This window comes from Macrobrachium nipponense, chromosome 28, assembly GCF_015104395.2.
Source record: "Macrobrachium nipponense isolate FS-2020 chromosome 28, ASM1510439v2, whole genome shotgun sequence".
NCBI lineage: Eukaryota > Metazoa > Arthropoda > Malacostraca > Decapoda > Palaemonidae > Macrobrachium > Macrobrachium nipponense.
The window spans coordinates 68,998,318-69,023,034 of record NC_087217.1 but is presented as its reverse complement, the minus strand read 5'-3'; the positions used below and the strand labels follow the sequence as shown (position 1 = coordinate 69,023,034).

Here is a 24,717-nt window from a genome sequence, read left to right as displayed (position 1 = left end):
TACACTTTCAATTAAAAACGAGAGAGAGAGAGAATGGGCTATTCTTATTTTTTATTCACTTCTACTATCTTCTACTTATTTTCTATCTATTCTATAAATTTACTATTTATTTGTATCCATTTCTATACAGTTCATACATTTATTTTTTATGATAGGTTTATGTCATGAATGTTGTCGAGTCCTTGTTTAAATTCTTAATGCATTTTCAGTTTATTTTATTTATGTTCTGTTTGTTTATGTATTTCATATATCGTCTTAATTGTCTTTTACCTTTTTATTTTCTACTTCAGCCATCTATTTTCTACTCATTTTCTGCTTTTTTTTATCTAATATCATTTGCTTTATGCATGATCTATTTTTTGCATCTATTCTCAATAAATTATATTTATTTTCTAATTATGCCATCTATTTGCGTACCCACATTCACTCATAAAATATATAGATAAACATATTTGTACAGTATATGTACGAGTACACACATACGCATATATATATATATATATATATATATATATATATATATATATGTGTGTGTGTGTGTGTGTGTGTGTGTGTGTGCGTGTGTGTGTGTGTGCCCGTCCGTGTGTGTGTATGTACGCGCGCGTATGTGAAATTCTACCACTCAGGTTTTTCAAACGAATTTCCAGCCTCCTCCCTGAGAGTTCTCACTCACGATGGTGGCCACACGAACCAGCTGACGTCATCACGTGCGATTTCCATCTCCCTATAATTATTATCTTATCTGCACGTAGAGCTCATCATTTCCTTTAATGGTGTAAATTCTAACTCTACCCTATCATTTAATTCTTCATTTCTTCTTAAAGCTTATTTATAAATCGTCAAAATCTTTTACATTTAGTGTCAGTGTCATGAAATGTTTTATGCCTATGACACTGCTGATCGCAGCAGATTTATGTCAAATCCAGATCTTATCCATTATGCCCATTGTTTGATTCGCCTTATTTGAGTGCTTCACTCAATTCTAATGCGAGAAAACCGCACTGAATGTCATTATTTCTCAATATTAGAAAGATTCAACCCCATCAATTGTTTTTCCATCTGATGTTATTTCATCCCTTTGTGTATATTCCGAACTTATGACTCCTGTTTTTTTCCAGGAAAACTTGTAAGGGTTGTTGACTGAGAGAGCAACATCTGCAGATTCTAAGAATCTATCAAGTTTTTGTTGTTGTTGAAAATACAGTCTAAACCGCTTCCATCTCCGTCCACTGTTTTTTATTGTAAAAATCAATGAGAAGGACAAACAGCAAAGATAAGTAAAAATCCATTGTAGCACCACACGACCCCATCAGCGATAACTTTTCATCTAAGGAGAGAGAGAGAGAGAGAGAGAGAGAGAGAGAGAGAGAGAGCATCGAAAGGATCTGCGCCTACGTGACCTACCTTACTTTAGACCTGATCCCGGAACATCAGATGACCATATTGGAAAGTAATTTATCACCTGTTTGTCAAATCCCGGGGGAAAAAATCTGATACCACCACAATTAGTGAGGGTAGTAGTGTGTCCTGAAGGCGATCCGCTTCCCTTTTTCTTATTCGATTTACCCACATCCGTTTACGACTCTGCTTAAGAGCAGGATCCAGAGAAGAATCTGGATCCTGCTTAACGTTGTTTCCTCGTGAGAAGTGAACGATGGATCTTTTATCTCCAAAAGCAGCTACATATTATTTTCCAATTGAATATCGAGGAAAACTTCGCAGTTGCTCTTTGGCATATTTGTTATGAAAGGGTGGATAGCGAGATGGAAGAAAGATGATATAAATGGAGGTACAGTAAAAGGAATGAAAGGGGTTGCAGGTAGGGGCCGAAAAGACGCTGCAAAGAACCTTTAGTAATGGCTACAGTACACCGCATGAGGTGCACTGACGGCGCTACCCCTAACGGGGCCAACTAGTAAATACCGCTAATTGTTTTGGATAATCTTATTATAATATGTAATGTGTATGTATGGTCGTGCATTTCATAAGAACGAAAAATTATGTATCAAATGAACACTGATTTGCGCGCAATAACCATTGTTACTGGAATAAAGTATTTGCCTTTGACTGTTTTACGATTGCTTGAAAGAGCGAGAATTTGTTGACATAAACTCTAGGAAAGATTTTCTTTTTCGAGCAAACAATTCAGTTTGCTTTTACATGGCTCCCAACATTTTCAATTATATATGAAATTCGAATGAGAGAGAGAGAGAGATAATTTTAAAGATTTGTGCCTTATTTTGAAACATTTTCAATGAATACTTCTTCTTATATATTTTATTTCTTCGTCGTGAAAATGTCTACTATATGTTAGCCTTGTGTAAACCTAACATTAATTTTAAAACTTTGAATTCAATTCATGAGAGAGAGAGAGAGAGAGAGAGAGAGAGAGAGAGAGAGAGAGAGAGAGATCGTGGAATAAAATCCAGTTCCAAAAACACCTATTTGGTATTCATTTCCACCGGAACGAAAGGACCATTAAGAGCAAAACAAAGGCAAACGTCCCTGGCTAAGGAAAGACGATAAGTAACATCTGACCGGGTCAGGCGTGGCCACCGGTCAGGTCGTTCCAGGTTTTGGCAGCTGATTGGTCGTCTCCTCGGCAGTGGGAGGAGCTAATTTGATCAAAGGAGACCGGAGGACGGGAAGCTATAGGCTTTTGGTTACGGCAAGGAACACGACCTGTTTTATTTGCGAACAAGGACCATCGGCGTACACGGGAAAAAAAAAGTCGCCCGGGTGAAGTAAGTATTGATGAACTCATTGTTGCTATATAAAACTGCTTGATAATGAAGTATTTGAGACTTTGACGGTGCATGGGAATTACCAGTTCGAATTACAGATGCAACGAATTGGATATTTTGTGTATTTTAATCTGTCATTTTTGTGTCTTCATTCATTGGAGGCAAATTATCGTATCTGGCTTTACTTCTTCGAGCTGAAATTTTTCTATATTCAATACAGCAAATACAAAACAATGCTTCTCGTTAGACACATATTTCAATAGTTTTTAGTTGGGGAATATAGCATAATTTCATGTTTCCCTTTGAATAATTTAATTCTGAGGCAAGAATGGTATTTTCTTGGGAAATATCCTATATATATATATATAATTCTATATATATAGATATTATATATATTATAATATTATATACTTATAAAGGTATAAGCCACGAGGGAGAAATAAACAATGGAGTTTCTGCTGCAGACACTCCGTTGTTTATTTTTCCTTCGTGGCTTATACCTTTATTTATGGATTTATCACGTTCCAAACTTTCGTGATTCAGTTGTACACACACACACGCACACACATATATATATATATATATATATATAATATATATATATATATATAGATATAATATAATATATATATATATATATATATATATTATGATTTTAAAATATATATATATATTATACCATATGCTTCATGGAGAGTTTCCTGGAAGGTCTTATTGAATTGCTTCCTGGGGAAATAAGACGCTCTTGTCTGTTGAAGTTTATGTTGCAGCGAAATTCGTAGAACATTACAAGCTTATTTATTTATGTTCTGTTAATAGTCATGCTATTTTAATGTAATTTCTTCAAGCCTGTAAATAAGATTATTATTTTCATCAGTTGGACTTTATTATCATAATGCATCTTGACCAAGGCTCCGAGTCACTCAGTTCTGGACATCTATGCAAAACTGATAAAAAAGATGTTTCGGTATTAAGTCAGCGCAGGTTTTCAGTCAATCAAAGTCTAAAGAGAGAAGTATGTAGATCTCGCAGTCAATGATGCTAATAATTTTGACGTAATTAATTCAGCGCTGTCTTACACATAACATTAATACACTGTAACCTGTGGCTCCAATAATTGGATTGATTTTGTACTTTTGATGGATAAATCCCGAATCCCATGGAAAAAGACCGTCAAAGTTATACTTACGAAATAGTTTCAAAAACGAGATCCGTTGGTGATGGGATTGGGTCCTGGAAGTTGTTTGGTTGGGGTCAGAAGTTATGGAGGAATGGCGATTACTGGTCACTGCCTAGAGCTAAAGGTATTTAAGCGTTATTTAAGACGATTCACATCTCAAGTCTCGTGAGAGATACACAAGGAAATGTGTGAAAACGATCAAGAAAAGGTATGCTTGATTTAAGGACAAGTAAATAAAAATTTTTTCATAATTTTCCTGATCAGACAGCAATTCCCAGTTTCAGAAAATGTTAAACTCATTCGGAACAGATTCACTAAGTACTAAGCGTTATATACCACTTTGGTGTTATTCAGCACATCTTTTTCTTTTATCTTTCAACCTGTCTTAGGAAAATTAAGCTCTTTACAGTCACTAAACCAAAGTTTTTCTTACGCAGTTGCTGTGGGTGGTTGGTTGTTTAGATTAGGTAGGCCTTATGCCACCAAGGATCCTTGTGGTAAGTGTAATGAAGTGTTCAAGGGAATGAAAAACGAAGCTCATTGTTGACCTCTGGGCTTGAAATGTGTTTCACTTTAATCTTTTGTGTAGAGATTATTCTTTACACTCAATTTTGCTATATTAATATAATGATGCAGTTTACATTATTATTAACATTATATCATCATCACAGGATAGAAAAGATCTTTAATAAAGTAGAGCAGCCCACTTCATGTGTATTTTCTTATAGTATATCATTTACTTCTACCCTAATTTTTAAGGTTCTTTAACCAGCACATTTTAGAATGCGTTTGTTTTTCACAGATGAAGACAGCCATCCTTATTCTTGCACTGGGCATCTGCGCCGTCTCAGCCGGCTCTACGCCAAATCCAGGCCAGTCCCTCAATAAACAACCCGTAGAGCAGGATGCCTACGCAAAGCAAAGTGAAAAAGGCTCCGGAGAAAAGCAGCAGATCCGACAGCTATACGAACAACAAGTTTATCAGCAGCCAACCAATCAGCAGGTCTTGCTCAATGGACAGCAACAGCAGCAGCACACTAAAGAACAGCAGTACTATGCCCAGCAGCAAAGACTGCACAGCCAACCACGACACAGTCAGCCGCAGGCAGAGAAACCCTGCACAAAATTGACTCCCAGATTCTTCGATGTCTTCAGTGATCCCGAAGCCATCGGATCGCAAGTAAGTTATAAAAGCCTCTCTCTTTCTCCCATTAAATTGTGGCCGGTATTCATATTTTGAGTGATTATAAATGCATTCGTGCACTTGTTCAATGAATTGTGAACAATTATAGTGATATTCTATATTATATGATAATCCAGTGATCGTGCTATTTTGCCTGTTTCTCTTTTGTGAGTTTTGGCTTTTTCATATTTATTTGTTTGTACACGTGATTGTTGTTATAGATTAACCAATCCTTATGCCAGAACTTGTCTTTGAACATGCTAGCAACTACGCAGGCATAATTCAAATAGTAGTAACCATCCTAATGTCTCACGCTACGTTACTTTTATTTCAGATTTTGCTGTATGTAGGCCAGACCATCCAGAGCACGCTACTTGCCTTAGCCATCATATTCACGGGGATCTTCGTATACGACTTTATCACTGGGAAATATTCCCGTACAATCACAGTGACATCTGAAGGCCGAGCTGACACCCCGGAGAGTAGTGTTGATCTGTACGAAGTCGCCGATAGAGTCTACAGAGCCCTTGAAAAATTCCAAGACAAATTCCAGTTGTTCCAAGACCAAGCTATTTAGACGACCTTTTCCTGAAGTCTTTACACAGAAAAAGCTGCTTTACATATTCCTTTCTTTATTTGTCATTTAATGCAATCGACCAGATGACGTCTGCTGTTATGATCATTGCATATTACCATTACCATCTGGTCTTCAAAAATTTCTATTTGGACAATTTTATCGACCTTTTATGTAAGTTTTTTATTACTATTTTGTGTTTACACTTATCAGTCTTTCCAGCAACAGTATGGTATGATGGAATGCTTAATTAACTTACTATTTTTCACTTTTACAGTTTTATCTTTCATCCAAAAGAAAAAAAAATGCGCTTATTTATTTGGTGATGACGTGCCATGGGGAATTATTCTTACAAGACATAGATTCCACCTGGCTGGATTTGGCTTCCACAACTACTTTTTTTTCTTTTAAGGAAATGAGACTGAATAAATGTGATGATAGTGTAGTAGAATAAATACCCAAAAGTCAATAAGAGCATATAAAGCATTTTAGTTATCAGTAACCTAATCATATATGTGAAATGTATTTGGTAACGGGGGAAGTTTATTCATAAACCATATATGTTTTTCATATCAATGTAGTACTTCGTAGAACAGATTAATTTCTGTACAAACTGATAATAAAGGGGTTTTAAAAGATAATTGTTTGGTATGACTTATGACTCCTTGTGCAAAAACTAAGCCAATGAGAAAACTGCGATTTATTTATCAAAAGTCTATAAAAAATACAGCAATTATTGTTATTAATTTGTTTGTTCTGTTTTCATCATCTGGGACCCTGTAAGCATCAAAATCTGAGTCGTCCCAATTGGCTATTCGAGTTCAGAGGTTTACACCTGGCCCCTGAATCACTGTAACACCTCACCTGTGCTGGTACAAAGCTGGCTTAATCAGTACTAACCAGTATCTAGGTAGTTTCATCTGTGAGTGTTAATGCCCAGAGTCCATGAAAATACCTTCCCTAGAAACAAACTTCAAAGCATTCATTTGCATAGCAAGTTTCCAAACAATAGAATATCTATACGAAAGGTATGGGCCTACGTACCATACGTCAGTTTTTCATTCCACATGCTTATATATTATATTATCTTATTATATATATATATAGATATAAATATATATATGTATATATATATACATATGTCATATATATATATATATATATATATATATAATATATATATATATATATATATATTTACGCATGGGCCGGCCTTATGCCCAAGCGTAAGGGGAAATTGAGAGGGAATAATGGAAAATGGAGTGCTTATGACTTACCTTAAATAACTGTAAAAGGAAGGGTCAAGGTCGCCATTGAAAACTCAGCTGATTACTCTAATTTACATTTATTTACAAGCAACATTGAATGGCCTGAGATAAAGGCAATGCATATAGCCACGCAGGCAGAGGCCGGGTACTGTCTGGAACACTTATCATTCCCAATATGAAAACTATGGTCAAAATCAAATACTACTGCAATGCTGGTTTCCAAATTGAGACGGAGCACAGACTCAGCAATCTGGAAATAAGTCCCCAAATTACACACAACATAAAATAAAGACTTCTTGCATAATATCTCGGCTAATCACTATGGAGAGTGTTTATCTTTAATCACACACAAGGGGAGGAACTCTAGTGCATAAAGGACATGTTCAATGAAGACTTAATCTTGGACAGGTCACAGGGGTAGCACGTGCTACGATGATGGACAAAGGACATTCAGTAGAGGAGTTATCAAAGGAATGAGAGGGCCCCCTCACACAGCAGGCAGGATATCTGTAACACATGATGTCCTATAAATACGTGTACGACACACAAAGGGTTGGACAGGTGCGGTGTTGTCTCCAATACTTAGACTTCCTTAATATTAATCTTACGGTCTCAGAATTTCGTCATTGAGTGAGGAATGAATGAATTACTGCTCAGAATGTTATTGCATTGAATGGGAGGGTTTGAGACACAGCCACCAATTTACGTTATTTCCCTTAGTAAAATCTCATAGCATTTGTTGATATCAGGAGGCCAATCAAACAATAAGCACTGTTAGATCACATCCAAAGGGAACCACAGTATTTCAATTTAATTATTTTATGGAATATGGGAGCACAGCTGTGGGGGAATGGCAAGGAATAACGATGAACGTTCGCACAAGCACAGACGGGAAAATAACAGAAAAAAAATACAGGATACAATGGACTGTCACTAAACCCCAGACTTTACCCTAAAGTTTGATCGTAGGATCCTGCTTTTCAAGGGCGCCAATGGAGGGGTAATTTCGTCCAAATTCGGCCGGCAATGGTCCAGGGTCAGCCGCTGGAGTGTGAGGGCACAACAAAGGGCACGGCTGGCCTCCGGGGCAGAGTGCGTGTTGGAGGTGAGTGTTCGAGACTGAGCGTTGTTGTTTAAGATTTAGCCAGCCTTGTGCTGGCACGGGCTCTTGCTCCTGGAGCAGCCTGTAAGCCGATTTTTTCTTCCGTTGCTTGCTTTTATTGCCTCCCTTTCCTTTGGGCGATTTTCGGATTAGAGGGCAGGTAGGTTGCTCTCTGTAAGACGGAAGAAGCGGCAGAGAAGATAATGGAGAGAGGAGAATACGAATCAGAGAGAGGAGAGAAGAGAGAGAGAGAGAGAGAGAGAGAGAGAGAGAGAGAGAGAGAGAGAGAGAATGCATGTCTTGGGCCTACTTCTTTACCATAACATTACTCCACTGAATTGCGAAATAAAGAAGAAAATCGCAACACGTATACTACACACCACACACACATACACACACACACACACACACACATATAAATATAATATATATAAATATATATATATATATATATATATCATATATATATATATAAACAATAAGTACTTTTGTATACATACAAATGACGAAGAATAACAATGAAAACAACTTGATTCATTTAATGAACAATAAGAACAATAGCAAACATAATATGAAATTCGCGAAAAAGTACCCTACAGAAACGAATGTCATTGTTTTGATTTAAATTTTACATTAAAAATTTGCATTATCCCGAAAGGAAATTTCTCATTTTGCAATGACAACAATAACTAATTGCTCTCATATAACATGATACCAATTTGCAGTGACGACGATAGCTATCTCAAATAACATGATATAGCTCTTCAATTGGCACAATGAATTAGAATGTAAGGGTGTATGAAATTTATGAGCAGCTGCTTATTTTATCATCTTAACTAGTCAAAGAGAACATTTTATGAGTAGAAGCGGCATGTTTCAAGACATTTTACATAAATCAACGACGATGTATCCTCATATCTTATTCAGATCAGCGGTCCTTGTGACAGATTCTTTAAAGGAAGAAGAAGAAGAAGGAACAGGTGGTTCGGATAGCTATGAAAACAATGGGAGGGGAAGTCATGTGTAAAAGAGGCTCGGTAGGCGTTTTTACTTATGTAAATTTAGCATAGAACTTTGATGGATAATCATGAGCAGAATTTAAGTTCCAAACGAATGTGGCTACTAGAAAAGTTTAAATTTGATCATTTAGTTCTCTCTCTCTCTCTCTCTCTCTCTCTCTCTCTCTCTCTCTCTCTCTCTCTCTCTCTCTCTCTCTCTCAGAGAGAAGGGACTATACTCGCAATTTTCTCACGGGCCACCCACTGTTAAGAGGCATATAGCTAATTGGTACTAAACATACAACCATGTCCTCAAATTTTGATAGGAGATCCAATGGTAGGTAGGTATACTTACTACACATGTGAAGACTAGCTGTTAATTATTATAGTGTATAATTTTTATTATCATTTATTTATTTCATTAGGCTTATTTTGTAATCGTCTTCACACAATGATATAACACCATCCAGTGTGCTAAAGCATATCCACTTCTTGTAGGTGTGTTTTCTAATGGCTACAGGTACTGTGGAAATCCTAGGTTGAGATCTTATTTACCATAACTGTTAGTTCCAAACAATTTTTCTGCTTACTACTATTGCCCGTTTCCTATGCTCAGGTGTTAAATATTGTTTGATGTTATAATTTTTTCCTAAATAAAATCTGATAACAACTCTATCTCTCTCTCTCTCTCTCGCTCTCTCTCTCTCTCTCTCTCTCTCTCTCTCTCTCATCTCTCTCTCTCTCTCTCTCCCACTCATCATATATATATATATATATAAATATATATATATATATATATATATATATATTATATCTATATATATATATATATATATATATATACATTACATATATATATAATATTATATATATATATTATAATATATTATATATATATATTATATATATGATTTAGCAATTGGTAGGTGGTAAGATTAGAAGTGAATCATCACGAGTTGGACATTGATTTACAATGCATGAATTTTATTTACATAATATAACATCGCTAAGCCACACTATCAGTACAGCATCAGGCGCATTAACTGAAGGAAAGCAAGAATGACTCTCTTAAAAAAAGACTGAAATATTTCAGGTATCATGTGAAACAGGCTCTACAAATTTCATGAAGAGTAGCAGAATGTTTTGCGATGAAAGTTCTTCTAAATAAATAGTTTGTTTTGAATGTTTTGATTTTGTTACCGAACTACATGCAGAGACTTCAAAATAATGGAAACTGGATGTGGATGGATAAGTACTCTTGAGAGAGAGAGAGAGAGAGAGAGAGAGAGAGAGGTAAATTCAGAAGACTCCTTGGTTATTTTGTTTACGTTTGTATTGTAATGGGTTAAGCATTCGAGGGCGGGTCTGCCAATTTGCAGTATTATTTTACGTCGACCTGTACATTATTTGATATAGTTGGTTAAGTAACTAACTGAAAAGCTAAATACGGCTCTCTAATAATATGTGAGCTACCAGAGATTATACTATTTTCAGGTTTGTACACTTCAAAACACTAATAGACTAAGGTGTCATTAGGGCTCTCAGCTGATGTGAACATCCTGCATCCTGCTGGCCCATGGCGACAAGCTCGCCTCAAGCAATCACTTTTAAATGGAGGGTCTTAAAGTTGATTAATATCCTGCGAAGGTTTAACGTGTTATGAAAAACTTTATTAGGCATACCAAAGCTAGGTAAATCTGTAGGGTGGCTTAGAAACTACCCAAGTACCTACCTACCTACTAGCTAGGCCTGCTAGAGTAGCTAGGTATTTCATAACGAATGGGTATTTCTCTGGTAATTGGGCTAGCATCGACTTCCATTATTATTCACATAGGGTAAAAAAACGGCATGGTACAGGGGTTATTCACATAGGGTAAAAAATGGCATGGTACAGGGGTTACCCTATTCACAAAGGGTAAAAAACGGCATGGTACAGGGGTGGACCATGTACGATCAATGTGTACAACCCCAAGAAAAGTACATTATAACGCATCCTGACACCGGAGTAGAGGTCTTTAGCTCCGTTTCTCACCAACAACAAGTCGCGTCTGATGCCCATCTCCGATGTCAGGACGCGTTATAATGTACTTTTTTGGGGATTGTCCACGCTGATCGTACATGGTCCACCCCTGTACCATGCGGTTTTTTACCCTAATTTAATGCTTAAGGTAAATTACCTAGGATCTAGGATAATCCAGGGTAAATTTATGCTTTACCACTAGGCTATCCTAGGTTATTGTGGTACCTAGCCTATAGGGTAAACAACTGAGTGGACTACCTGAGCCAGCCTTGCCTACTCGTTGACCCACCTTCCGGAAAAAGTACTTTAACACATCCTGACACCGGAAATAGCTAGACACCAGTCACGAGTCATCGGTCGTGGAAGCAACACCTCGAGACCTCTACTTTCCTCTCGAAATCAGAGGTTTCCCCTAAAGTACAAAATAATATCATAATTCAAGATTAAACAGAAGTTAATAAAAGTCTAGCTATGCATAATGTAAACTTACCTCTATGACGCTTGAAATTTTTACTTAAAACACCTTACGCAGAGAAGATTGACGCCATCTTGATGTTTGCTGCGTCACTTGCGTCAGTAAACTTTCTATTTGCTGTGCTAAATCCGCACACCACTCGTACCCATAGACGCTGGGACACTTTTTTCTCAGCAATATTAAACTATGATGATGATCCCCGTCAAGTCCAAGGAAACTCGCAATTTTTTGGGAGGAAAGAGGAAGAAGAGTGCGCTAGATAATTTTGAAATAAATAGTTAACAACAGTGTATGATTATGAATTATATAAATGTATCAACGGTTTTGCTGTGAACAGTAGCTATGGTGTTGTTCTTGTTCTCCAATTTTTTATCAGTGTTGCCAATTGGTATGTGTTTACCCTCCAAACTGGGTATAAGACTTACACAAAACCGTGGAAATAAGTGAAATGAGCCTATCTATTTGTAGTATATATATACATATCAGAGCAATTGTATCATTATTGCATTACTATGACAACTAGAATTCATGGGTAAATGCATCGGCAAGTGTGAGAAGCTATACTAAATTGGCAATGATGAAATTTTCCCTTGTTCCGACACGGCATACAAACCTTCGGTCCTTTTACAATAGGAAGGTACTAGCGGCAGCTGGATAGGTCGTAAGCTTTCGAACAAGGGGTTCGGTAGTTAACTGCTTGTCCGACAGGCGCGCGCGCGCGACTGGGAGGTAAACAAATCACTTTTGCTTTCGGCCTCACAGCGAGTGGACGTGTGTGTTCGACGCTCTCTGCCCGCTTCTCGTTGTTTGCTTTCTTGAGTATATGGTTGTGTTTGTGTATGAAAGAATTCATTGTAAGTACAATCATTTCTCTCTTTTCATATTATTTGAAGTGTTATTGATTAATGATGGAATCTCCTCGCCTCGCTACCCCACGGAGACTATGCCCGGGTACCGAAGGGCGTAAATGCGGGAAGTTCCGCTCTTTCCCGGAGATAGACCCTCATATTTTGTGTGCTCGGTGTCGGGGGCGCGAATGCACCCGAGCCGAGCCATGTGATGTTTGCAATAATTGGTCGGAGGCGCAGTGGACTTTGTATGAGGGCAGGAAGAAGCGAAGGCCTGCAAAGGAGTCGTCGGGAAGCTCTCCCGGGACTCCTTTGGTGACGGACACTTCGTCTTCTTTCCTGCCGCCCGCTCAACTTCCACGTATCGCGCCTTCCCCTTCGGGGGGGGGTTTCTAGGTCCTTCTCCTCTCCTGACTTGTCGAGCGTAGAGGAGGGCGCTAGATACCCTGACGTCGAGTTGTACTCTGGGTCCTCTATCCGTTCGTCTTCGCGCGAACGGGTAGAGGATCCCCCTAATCACCCACTTTTGCCTCCTCAGGTGCGGTTGCCGCGAAGGATGACCTCGGACAGGTGTGGGCATCGTTGGGGCTGCAGGGCGTGCCGAGTGTCCAGGGGCTGCTCTACCATCTCGCTGGCTCCGTGGCGGTCACCCATGCTACGGTCACGACCACCACCACGACCCTTACAACACCCGGCTACGCTTCACCTCCTCACCTGGTGTACACCCCGCACGCGGTCTCTGTGACACCCACTACATCGGTGCAGGGGCCAGTCGCCGTACCTCGGGGGAGTGTGATGCCGCCACCTGGGTTTGCCGTGCTGCCGCGACCGGACTTCGTGTGCCCGAAGAGCTCGCCCCTGGACCTCCCACCGGTACCTAGGATGTCTGTGCCGCTGGTCCGCCCATCTGGACCGCCTACACAGTCTGCCGTGACCATGCCCCAGCTGCTGTCCACGGACGTGGGACGTGACCACTGCTGCCGTTCCTGTACCTGCTCCTGCTGTCTCTTCTGCCGTTCCTGTGATGCCTGCACCTGCTGATGTTGTTCCTGTTCCTGGCGCCGCTGCTCCCGATGCTGATCTGTTCGGACAGGTGCGTCCGGGCCCTGTTGCTTCGGCAACAGCAGCCCCGGCTCCGCTCTGGATGACAGATCTGACATCGGTCCTGAGGAGGTTGACGAAGAAGAAGAAGAGAGGAGGAAGGTGTCGTCGTCTTCATCGTCTTCTTCGTCGTTGTCGTCGTCTGCCGCCTTCTCTTCCCCTTCTTCTTCTAAGGCTCCCCCGCCGAAGAAGAAGAAGGTCGCCTCCCCCCCCCTAAGAAGTCTCCTTCGGGAACCTCTAAGGGCCCGTCTCGCTCTGGTGAGACGGGGGGTTCTTCCGCTGGTCACCCTGCTCGTCGGGGGCAGGACCCGTCTCTTCTTCCGCAAGGAAGAAGACTACGGGGGACCAGAGGAGTGCCGGCTAACACCGGCACTTCCTCACCTGCTGTCAGTGGTTCGGCCACGGCAGCAGGGTCCGTCTCGGCCTCTCGTCGCGAGAGGTACCGAGTGTATGCGGTGCGCCTAACAGCGGCCCCTACAGCCAAGAACCAGACCTCTGAGTCCGCTCAGCGTCAGGTTCACGGCACGGAGCGGAAGACTGGTGACAGCCGCTCACGCGACTCTCACCAGACCAGCTCTCGCTCTCGCGGCGAACAGCTGGCTACCCGGGGAAGGAAGGGAGCGGACGTGACGGTCCATGACCGGCCACGGGCTAGAGGCTGGGAAGAGGTCCCCCCGTTCGCCGGCACCAGCCACGGCTGGTACCAGCGAACTGACGCACCGTGAGGATACGCACCGATCTCACCGTGACAGTGGAGCTCGCCGGTCGCCTGACCGTCACTCTCACAGAGAGCGATCGGGTACGGCGACCAGCACAGCTCCTCTGACACACGAGACCCGGGGCCGCTGGTATTCTCGGTCCAGCCGGTCTCCACAGCGAGACGGCTCGACTAGGTCTGCAGCTCGATCGCCACCGCGGGTTGGCGATCGCCTGCAGTCTTCCAAGCCCGCTGGTTCTGCCAGCGAGCGAGGAGGGAGCGTCAGGTCTGCCTCTCCCATACCTTCAACCTCCTCGGGTTACACCGGGAGGGGCGAGGTATTGAGGAGTGATCGTGAGGGTGCGCCCCTCAGGATCCCACCACGTCGTCGTACGTACCAGGCACGGTTCTCTCGGGCCGGCCAGGTCGTACGCACAGGTGGTTGGAGGAGACCGAGGAGGGGTCTGTCGCTGTTCCTCCCCTTGAGGGAGGAGGGTCTCGGGAGATGCTCCTGTTTGAGGGACTGGACGGTCCGACTCCGCAGGACGCAGTCACTCCTGAGATCCAGAGGAACTTTGCCGAGGTTATTTGCGCTGATTCGTCAGCACAACGACCTCGCGGAAGGATCGCCGCTCCCACCATCCGAGCCCACGTCCCGGCTCGAGTCGTTCTGGGGCCCGAAGAGGGAACCCAGACCGACGGTGGGTTTGCCGCGTTCTGAGCTTGCGGACTCAGTGCTGGACCAGGTTGAATCGCTTGTCTCCGGACAAGACGGTTTCGCTCAAGTCTGGCAGGTCGAGCAAGCTGCTTCCACCTCCTCTGCTGCGACAGCGGCGTTTTTACGTGCCATCTGAAGACCCGATGCCGCCCAAACAGGTGAACCCGGAGTTAGCCAGGCTGACTCCGGGTGTGTCTCTGCAGCAGCTCCTGTCCAAGAACCTGTGGTTCTCGCAAGCAGCAAGAGGCACTCGGCCTGGAATCTACTGCCATGGCAGCTTTCCAGGCCGTCTCCTGGCTAGATCTGTGGTCCCTCACAGTATCTAAGGTCGCAGCCAACTCCGGGGGAATTTCTCCCGAAGATGACTCGGCCTTCAGGAGACTTTGCCAGTCTGGAGGAAGAGCCATCTCCTTCCTTGCCCACCAGACGGTGAACCTGTGGGCCAACCTGGTACTCGTCCGACGAAGGGACGCTGTCCTTACTCGGGTTTCCAGGGCGGCCGCGTGAAGCGGCGTTGGGACTTGCAACGGACCTTTACGGAGTTCCACGTCTCTCTTCCCAGGAGAGATGGTGGACGCTGCGGTGGACAGACGGCGCACTGACGACAGTGACCGTCTGGTTCACCAGGCAGTCTCGAAGGCTTCTGGGCAGCCTCGGATGCGGCCAAGTCTAAGAGCTCGGCTAGCTGCTTCCTCGGTGGCTAAGACGGTAGCTGCGTCGAAGCCCCGGGGAAAGACTCTGTCTTCTTCGACTTCTACCAAGGGGAGCCGTAACCAGCCCTCCTCCCAGCCCTCCTCCTCCCGTGGAGGCTCTGGGAAGAAGTCGAAGAAAGGGGGGAAACGCTAGGGACGGCGTTCCCCCTCACCTGCTGCCGGAAGTGTGGGGGGGTGCCTGGCCAGCCATTGGGCAACTTGGCAGCGCTACGGCGGCCCGAGACCTGGATTGTAGATTGTCCTTCGGGAGGGATATCTATTACCCTTCGAATCTCGCCACCCCTCACCTCCAACCCGGTCCAACAGCAGTCGTACGTTCCAGGGTCATCGAAGGACGTAGCATTGAGACAGGAGATCAAGACCATGCTGAGCAAGAGAGCTGTAGAAATCGTCACGGATCAGTCACCGGGCTTTTACAGTCGACTCTTCCTGGTGGAAAAGTCTACGGGAGGCTGGCGCCCGGTGATAGATCTCTCTCCCCTGAAACCGGTTTGTTCGCCAGACCCGGTTCACGATGGAGACGGCACGCTCAGTGCTCGACTCCATCAGAGAACGATTTCATGCTTTCAGTGGACTTGAAGGATGCGTATTTCCAAATACCCATTCATCAGTCCTCCAGAAAGTACCTCCGCTTCATCCTCGACGGGACGGTGTACCAGTTCAGGGCACTTTGCTTCGGTCTCTCAACCGCCCCACAGGTGTTCACGCGAGTGTTCACTCTGGTGTCTGCTTGGGCCCATTCGCACGGGATACGTCTGATGAGGTATCTCGACGATTGGTTAGTCCTGGCGAGCTCCCGCTCGCAGTTGCTACAGGACAGGGATCGACTGCTCGAGTTCTGTCGCGATCTGGGGATCGTTGTGAACTTCGAAAAGTCCGATCTCGAGCCCAAGTTGAGGATGAAGTACCTGGGTATGCTGATCGACACGGTAGCAGGGCGAGTCTTCCCCGCAGACTCGCGGATCAGCAGATTCAGGGAGGCAGCCAACCCAGTCCTGTCTCGGCAGGAAACAGGTAGCTCAGCGATGGCAAGTCGTGATCGGTACACCTGTCGTCACTCGAGAAGTTAGTCCCTCACGGGCGTCTTCACCTGCGGTCTCTTCAGTGGAGACTAAAGGAGAGTTGGTCACAGGCGACGGATCCCCCAAGCTTTCCAGTGTCACTGACACAGGAGGTGAGGCAGGACCTAGCCTGGTGGCTGGACGACAGGAACCTCTTAAGAGGAGTGCCTCTGCGCACATCCCCCCCCGGACATGCAGCTGTTCTCAGACGCATCGACCGAGGGATGGGGCGCACACCTGGAGGAGTTGCTGACTTCAGGAGTGTGGGACGAGAACGACAAGCACCTTCACATCAATGTACTGGAACTCAAGGCAGCGTTCCTCGCTCTCCAAGAGTTCCGGGACCGCTTGATGGGACACTCAGTGGTGTTGATGTGCGACAACACCACGGTGGTGGCCTACGTCAACAAACAGGGGGGGCCTAGTGTCTCTCCCGTTGTACCAGTTGACTCGGCAGGTGCACAGAGTGGGCCGAGGGGCACACTCAATAGAGCTGTCGGCACGCTACATTCCAGGGAAGAGGAATGTAGTAGCAGACACGCTCAGCCGTCGGAATCAAGGTGATATGGGGACCGAATGGTCTCTATACCAGGACGTGGCGGAAAGGCTCTTCGACCTGTGGGGGCGACCAGTCGTGGATCTGTTCGCCACCCGGCACAACAGGAAGCTCCAGGTGTTCTTCTCGGCCGTGCCGGACCCATGGGCAGCTGCAGAGGACGCTCTTCAACACCCGTGGGACAACCTGCTTTCCGTCTATGCCTTTCCCCCGTTCAGCCTGATTCTGCAAGGTGATCAGTCGAGCACTGGTCACCCCGAATCTCAGGATGATCCTGGTGGCTCCCAAATGGCCACAGGCCATTTGGTATCCGGACCTGCTGGCTCTTCTCGCAGGAGAACCGAGAGAGATTTCCCCCTTGGCACAACCTTCTCGCCCAGCCACACGTCGAGCGGTTACCACCGAGCAGTCCAGTCCCTACGTTCTTTCACGGATGGCTGTTTATCCACCATCTCTTGCGAACGAGAGGCTTTTCTCGTAGCGCAGCAACAGAGATGGCTGGAAACGTCCGTCAGTCCTCTGCAGCTGTGTACCAGGGGAAGTGGGCCGTCTTCTGTGGTTGGTGTCGTAGACGGGGTCTATCTCCTCTCAGAGCCACTCTTCAGCAGGTAGCGGATTTCCTCGTTTTTCTTCACCGAGAGAAGCTCCTCTCAGTCCCCACAGTCAAAGGATATCAGAGCCGCCCTGGCGCTCGTCCTGAAACTGAGGGGATTGGACATCTCGAACTCGTTCGAGATCTCCTTGCTTATGAGGAGCTTCGAAAGGTCTTGCCCACCCAGGGAACTCAGGCCCCCTGCGTGGGATGTGAACTCTCGTCCTTAGGAGTCTTGACTCGAACGCCGTTCGAGCCACTCCGAGAGTCGTCAGACAGGGATCTGACCCTCAAGACCCTCTTCTTGCTGGGTCCCTGGCATCGGCGAAGAGAGTAAGGGGAACTTCATGGTCTTTCCTATGATGTACGACACTCCAGGGGATGGGGATCCGTGACGCTCGATTTCGTCCCGAACTTCGTTGCGAAGACTCAGAAACCGTCGATCCCTGACGACAGGTTCGAGTCATTCACGATTCCCTCCCTATTGGACTTCACCGATAATGATGCGGATGAGATGCTGCTTTGTCCTGTGAGGGCGCTACGGTGCTATCTGAAGAGAACTCGACACCTCAGCCTGAGTGTCGACGCCTCTTCGTTAGCACCGGGGTCACCAAGAAAGAAGTATCCAAGAACACTCTTTCATTCTGGCTGCGTGAGGTCATCGGAGGAGGCGTATGAGGCTGATGGTAGTGACGACATCCGTACGTCCCGTCCGAGAGCTCACGAAGTCAGAAGTATTGGCCCCTCTCGTTGGCGTTTTCGTAAGAACTTCTCCGTGGCGCAGGTCCTGAAGGCAGGGGTCTGGTCTAACCAGACTACCTTTACGTCCTTCTTCTACTTCGGGATATTGCCCACAGGTCCTTGGATACCTTTTCCTTAGGACCCGTTGGTGGCTGCTCAACAAGTTGTGTAGCTAACCCAGACCCTCGCAGGCTGCAAACAGCATCGAGTCCTGGTGTGACTGTGTGGATGGATGTGTGAGTGAGTGAGTGACTGGCTCCCTCTTCCCATCTTTTCCTCCTCCTCTACCTGTGGGCAGAGGGCCACGGGATCGTCACTACGCTGGATGAGGACGAGATGCAGGTGAGCTATATGACAGAGCCCCATCCTATCCCTTTCACTAGGGATAGGAGCAGAATATCCACCACTTCCTTCTACAACAAGGGGGGGAAGTGGATGCCTACAAGAGTCAAACCCATGACTTTATATTTCTGCTCCTGTACAGGAACAAGTTCTTACATTGCTGGTACGAAGAGATACGCTTGCCTCTCTCTTAGTACTCGGTCCAGAGGTCTGACCATTGATCCTGCGGTGCACACACCCCGATCAATCGGACAGAGGCTTGGATCCCCTCCCTCGCTCTTACGACCAGGGAGGCTTCCAAGGTTGGGCGAACACCAGTCTGTTCACAAAAGACTCAGATTCCTCCCACCAAGAAGTGAGTCTTCCTATTGTAAAAGGACCGAAGGTTTGTATGCCGTGTCGGAACAAATGACAATTTGTCTAAAATTGCATTTTTCCTAACTATACAAACCTGAGGTCCTTTTACACATAGCCCCACCTCATGCCCACACCCCTCACTCTTGCAGTTTTTGCTTGGACCAAAAGCAAAAGTGATTTGTTTACCTCCCAGTCGCGCGCATGCGCAGCCTGTCGGACAAGCAGTTAACTACCGAACCCCTTGTTCGAAAGCTTACGACCTATCCAGCTGCCGCTAGTACCTTCCTATTGTAAAAGGACCTCAGGTTTGTATAGTTAGGAAAAATGCAATTTTAGACAAATTGTCATATTCCTAACTTGCAAACATTAAAGGTTATATTTGTTTCAGGCATAGGTACAATTATTAAAAATAAAAAAAGTCAGAATAATAATATAGATTTGAATAAATGAAAAGTGCTATAAAAAAATACAAAATTTTTTCATAAACAATTCACTAATCTGACGTTTGCTTGCCAGTGCTACAGGGTGTCCATAAAGTCCCAATACCATTACAAGTATTTACAGCTCAGAAACCATATAACATAGAGTAATATAGTTTTTTGTAGAATGTTCTCATTCAAGTTTACATTCAGAGCACTTCACTCTACAAAAAAGTGCATTACTCTATGTTATATGGTTTCTGAGCAATAAGTGCTTGTAATGGTATACTGGCCTTTTTGGACACCCTGTCCATTAAGACAAAAGTTGTTCCCGCCATGGCTTCGCTGTCAACAAACTCTCAACGTATTTTAAGTGCAATTTGCAGTGAATTAAGAACAAAATGTATATAATTACAATTAAATAAATACTGAGTAGTTTCAGTTGTGATGGCAGTAAGGATAAAACCACCAATTACAAGGTAAAAATGCATTTCAGTTCACAGCATGACCCCTGGAATAAAACGTCTTATACTTTCACTAATTTAGGCAACAAAATGTTGTTTGTTCCGACATGTTATACAAACCCTCGGTCCTTTACATAAGGAATTACTATTCAGTGCCAGCTGGATCAGTCATAAGATTTACTAACAAGGTATTTCGGCAGTAACTGCTTGTCCGATGGTTGGGAGTCCAGCCCGACTGGAGGTAAGCATATCACTTTGCTTTCAACCACCGTCTGGTGAAGACGTGTGCTCGCCGCTCTGCCCGCGTCTGTCATGAGATTGGCTTCCTGCAAAACTGGATTACATCAACCCTTTTTCTCTTAGAATAGTTATAGAAGTGACTGTAAGTACTTTGTAATTATTATTTTGTTTATTGTTTGTGGTTGCATCGCTGATCATGCAGTCCCACGAAGTGGAGAAGCCCCCTCGCCCCCCATCCAACTGGAGAGTGTACCCTGGAGTGGGAGGCCGTAAGTGTGGGGCTTTTAGGTCCAACGAGACTGTGGATCCTCATCCCTTATGTTTGAGCTGCCGGGGGCGTGAATGCTCTTGGTCTCTGACTTATATTGTTTATGTCTCTTGGTCAGAGAAGCAGTGGGAGTTGTATGAGAAGAGAAAGAAGCCTCGCAAGGCCGCCAAGGTATTGTTGGAGAGCTCTCCCTTGACACCTTTGGTGACCGACACATCATCATCTTCAATTCCTCCTCGTCAGCTCCCGCGGATGGCTCTCTCCCCTTCGCGGGACATGTCCACCCCCACCTCTTCGCTTGATTTGTCAAGTGCAGAGGAAGGAGGGTGACACCCCGTCCTTGAGTTGTACTCAGGGTCTTCTGTCCATTCAGGGTGGGATCCTTCCCCCTCTGAGCAAAGAGGAATACCCCCAATTAACCTGACGATTTTTGAGTCTTCCAAGCACTCCGAGTATTCAGGGGCTGATTCATCATCTGGCTGCAGCCCCCGGTCACTCACAGGGTGGAGACGAGGACAACCACAACCGTGTTGACACCAGGTTTTGCCGCTCCACCGCACCTGGTGTACACCCAGCACATGACTACGGTCACCCCGCTGTCATACATGCCCCGAAGGGAGATGGTATCTCCTCCACCTGGGTTTGCTGTCCTCGCCCCACCCCCTGACTTTGAGTACCCGAAGAGCTCTCCCTTGGACCGTCCTCCTGTAGCTGTTGCCGTACCTGCTGCCTCTGTTACTGCCAGTGGAAGTGCTGCTGCCCCTGCAAGTCCCTCCGCAACTGCCCCAGTTCCATAGTGGATGGAGGACCTCTCTGCTGTCCTGAAGAAACTGGCGAAGAAGAGGTCCAGGAAGAAGAGGAAGGTGTCGTTGTCTTCTTCGTCTTCATCATCGTCTTCTGCCGCTCTTCCCCTTCAACTTCCAAGGTCCCCCAGTCGAGGAAGAAGAAGGTGGCCTTGCCCCCCCCCAAGAAGTCTCACTCAGAGACTTCTAAGGACAGGTCGGTCTTCCGCTGGTCCACCTCCGGAAATGGGGCCCGTCTCCTTCCTCAGGGAAGAAGAAGACATTGACCGCAGAGGTCCCAGCTACCGCTGGTACCTCTGCTCCCGGCTCCAGAGGTTCCACCTCCGGACTGGAAACCGTCTTGGCCACTCGCTCGCGAGCGTCACTGAGTGTACGATCACCTACTGGTGATCATGCAGCCAGGAACCAGACGTCTTAGCATACTCACTGTCAGGATCCAGGCACGGAGCGGAAGGTTGGCAAGATTCGCTCAGGTGAATCTCGCCAGACCGGCGATCACTCTCGCAGTGATTCCTAGGGTTGACATGACGGTCCCACCAGACTGTTCACGTGTCGAGGCTGGGGAAGAGGTCCCCCCGGTCACCATGACCAGCCTCGGCTGCTTCTGGTACCGTGGTGCCTCGTGAGGACAGTGCTTGCTCTCACCGTGTTAGCGGACACTACCAGTCACCTGACCGTTGCACCTACCGGGACTGGACGGCTCGCACGACTGGTAGCAGCTCCCCTGATGCACGAGACCGACGCTACCATCCTCGGTTTAGCGCTTCTCCGCATGGAGACCGCTGGTCCAGACATGCAGCTCGATCGCCACCACGGGTTGGCGATCGCCTGCAGTCCTCCCAGCCTGCCAGCTCTGCTGGTAGGCAAGGCAGGAGCATTAGGTCTTCCTCACCTGTCCCTTCAACCTTCTCAGGCTACACCAGGAGGAGCGAGGTGAATAGGAGTGACCGCGAGGAATGCACTCCTTACGGTCTGGCCATGAGATCCCATGATCCTGGCTCGGTCCTTGGACCAAGCAGATCGTATGCTCAAGTGGTTGGAGGAGACCACGAGGGGTCTGGCGAGGTCCTTCCTCCTAAAGAAAGTGTCTCAGGAGGCGATGGGCCTGGGTGGATCTGACAGTCCATCGCCTCAGGACACAATCACCCCTGAGATACAGAGGTCCTTTGCAGAGGTCATTGCGCTGATTCGTCAGCACAACGACCTCGGGGAAGGGTCGGTGGTTACTCCCTCTGACCCTCCATTGAGGTTAGAGTCGTTCTGGGGACCTAAGAAGAAACCCAGAGTGACGGTGGGACTACCCCGGTCCACCTTGGCCGACAGTGTGTTGGACCAAGTGAATGCTCTCGTCTCTGGACAGGAGGACTTACTCAGGTCCAACAGGTCGGACAAGCTGCTTCCCCCTCCTCTGCCTCAGCGGCGTTTCTATGTGCCTTTGGTAGACCTGTTGCCGACCAAGCAGGTTGATCCGGAGATAGCTTGGCTAACTCCGGAAGTGCCTCTTCATCACCTGCTGTCTGAGAACCTCTGGTTCTCACAGCAAGAGGCATCGGCCCCGGAATCTACTGCCATGGCAGCTTTCCAGGCCGTCTCCTGGCTGGATCTGTGGTCCCTCACAGTATCCAGAATTGCAGCCTCCTTGGTACCTATCGTTCCTGAGGAAGACTCTGCGTTTGGGAAACTCTGCCAGTCTGGAGGTAGGGCGATTTCCTTTCCTCGCCCACCAGATGGGCAACCTGTGGGCCAAGCTGGTTCTGAGGAGACGGGACTCAGTCCTGACTCGGGTAACCAAAGTGGCCAGTCGAGAGGTAACGTTGTGTCTGCATAACGGACCGTTGCTGGGTTCCTCCTCTCTCTTCCACAGAGAGATGGTGGACGCTGCGGTGGAAAAGTGGAGAACTGAGGACAGTGTCTGCCTAGTACACCAGGCAGTTTTGAAGACTTCTGGGCAGTCTCGATCAACTGCGGCCAAGTCTCAAAGCTTGGCTAGTGCTTCCTCCGCTCCTAAGATGCTAGCACCATTGAGGGTAGCGCAAGGAAAGACCCAGCCTTCCTCTTTTGCTTTGAGAAGTGAGTGTCAAAGACCTGGGTAGTGGATGTCCCCCGTCACCTCACACCCGGTCCACCCTCAGACGTACGTCCCCGGTTCTGCCAGGGACTCGTATTTCAAATACCCATCCACCAGTCCTCCAGGAAGTACCTTCCGCTTTATCCTCGACAGGATGGTGTACAAATTCAGGGCACTTTGTTTTGGTCTCTCATCCACCCACAGGTGTTCACGCGAGTATTCATTCTGGTGTCGGCTTGGGCCCATTCGGTCGGGAATGTCTGAAGAGGTATCTCGACGATTGGATGGTCCTGGCGAGCTCCTGCTCGCAGTTGCTACAGGACAGAGATTGACCCCTCGACTTATGCCGCGATCTGGGGATCATGGTAAATGTCGAAGAAGTCAGATCTTGAACCCAAGCAGAGGGAAAAGTACCTGGGCATGTTGATTGATCTGTAGCAGCAAGAGTCTTCCCCGCAGACTCGCGAATCACCAGGTTCAGGAGGCAGCTAGATGGTTCCTGTCACGACAGGAACAGTCAGCGCAGCTGGCAAGTCGTGATCGGTCGCCTGTTGTCACTAGAGAAGTTAGTCCCTCACGGGCATCTTCACCTGCGGTCCCTTCAGTGAGACTAAAGGAGTGCTGTTCACAGGCACGGGATCCACATCCTTCCTGGATCCTCTCACGGTGGAATTAAGGCCTGGTGCCTAGACGACAGGAACCTCTTAATAGGCGCACACCTGGAAGAGTTGCTGCTTACAGGAGTGTGGAACCATCACAACAAGCACCTTCACATCAACTTCTTGGAACTCAAGGCTGCGTTCCTTGCACTCCAAGAGTTCCGGTAACAACTGATGGGACACTCAGTGGTATTGATGAGTGACAACATCACAGTGGTGGCATATGTCAACAGACAGGGGGTGCCTAGTGTCCCTCCTGTTGCACCAGTTGATGATGCAGGTGCACGAGTGGGCCATAGCTCACTCGGTAGAGCTGTCAGCCAGTCACATTCCAGGCAAGAAGAATGTATAGTGGCAGACAAGCTCAGCCGCCAGAATCAGATGATTGGGACCAAATGGTCTCTTCACCCAGACGAGGCAGAAAGGCTCCTCGACCTGTGGGGCGTCCAGTAGTGGATCTGATTGCTACCCGGCACAACAGAAAACTTCAGGTTTTCTCCTCAGTCGTGCCAGACCCATGGGCAGC

General features: G+C 46.2%; 2 protein-coding genes across 4 annotated transcripts in view; both read left to right on the top strand.

The window, feature by feature from the left end:
• The first annotated feature begins 2,605 nt into the window (after window positions 1–2,605).
• LOC135201366 (uncharacterized) lies at window positions 2,606–6,299 on the top strand. Its single transcript, XM_064230210.1, has 3 exons — window positions 2,606–2,744; window positions 4,727–5,104; window positions 5,442–6,299. The coding sequence occupies exons 2-3, from the start codon at window positions 4,727–4,729 to the stop codon at window positions 5,682–5,684; spliced, it is 621 nt and encodes a 206-aa protein (XP_064086280.1). The 5' UTR covers window positions 2,606–2,744; the 3' UTR covers window positions 5,685–6,299.
• A 4,091-nt stretch (window positions 6,300–10,390) lies between these two features.
• The window catches only part of LOC135201857 (TBC1 domain family member 2B-like), a 641,388-nt gene continuing 627,061 nt past the window's right edge, over window positions 10,391–24,717 (top strand). For all 3 annotated transcript variants that reach the window (XR_010311621.1, XM_064231151.1, XM_064231152.1), the window contains exon 1: window positions 10,391–10,543. The gene's annotated coding sequence lies outside the window, so the exon portion shown is untranslated. The remainder of the gene's footprint in view (window positions 10,544–24,717) is intronic.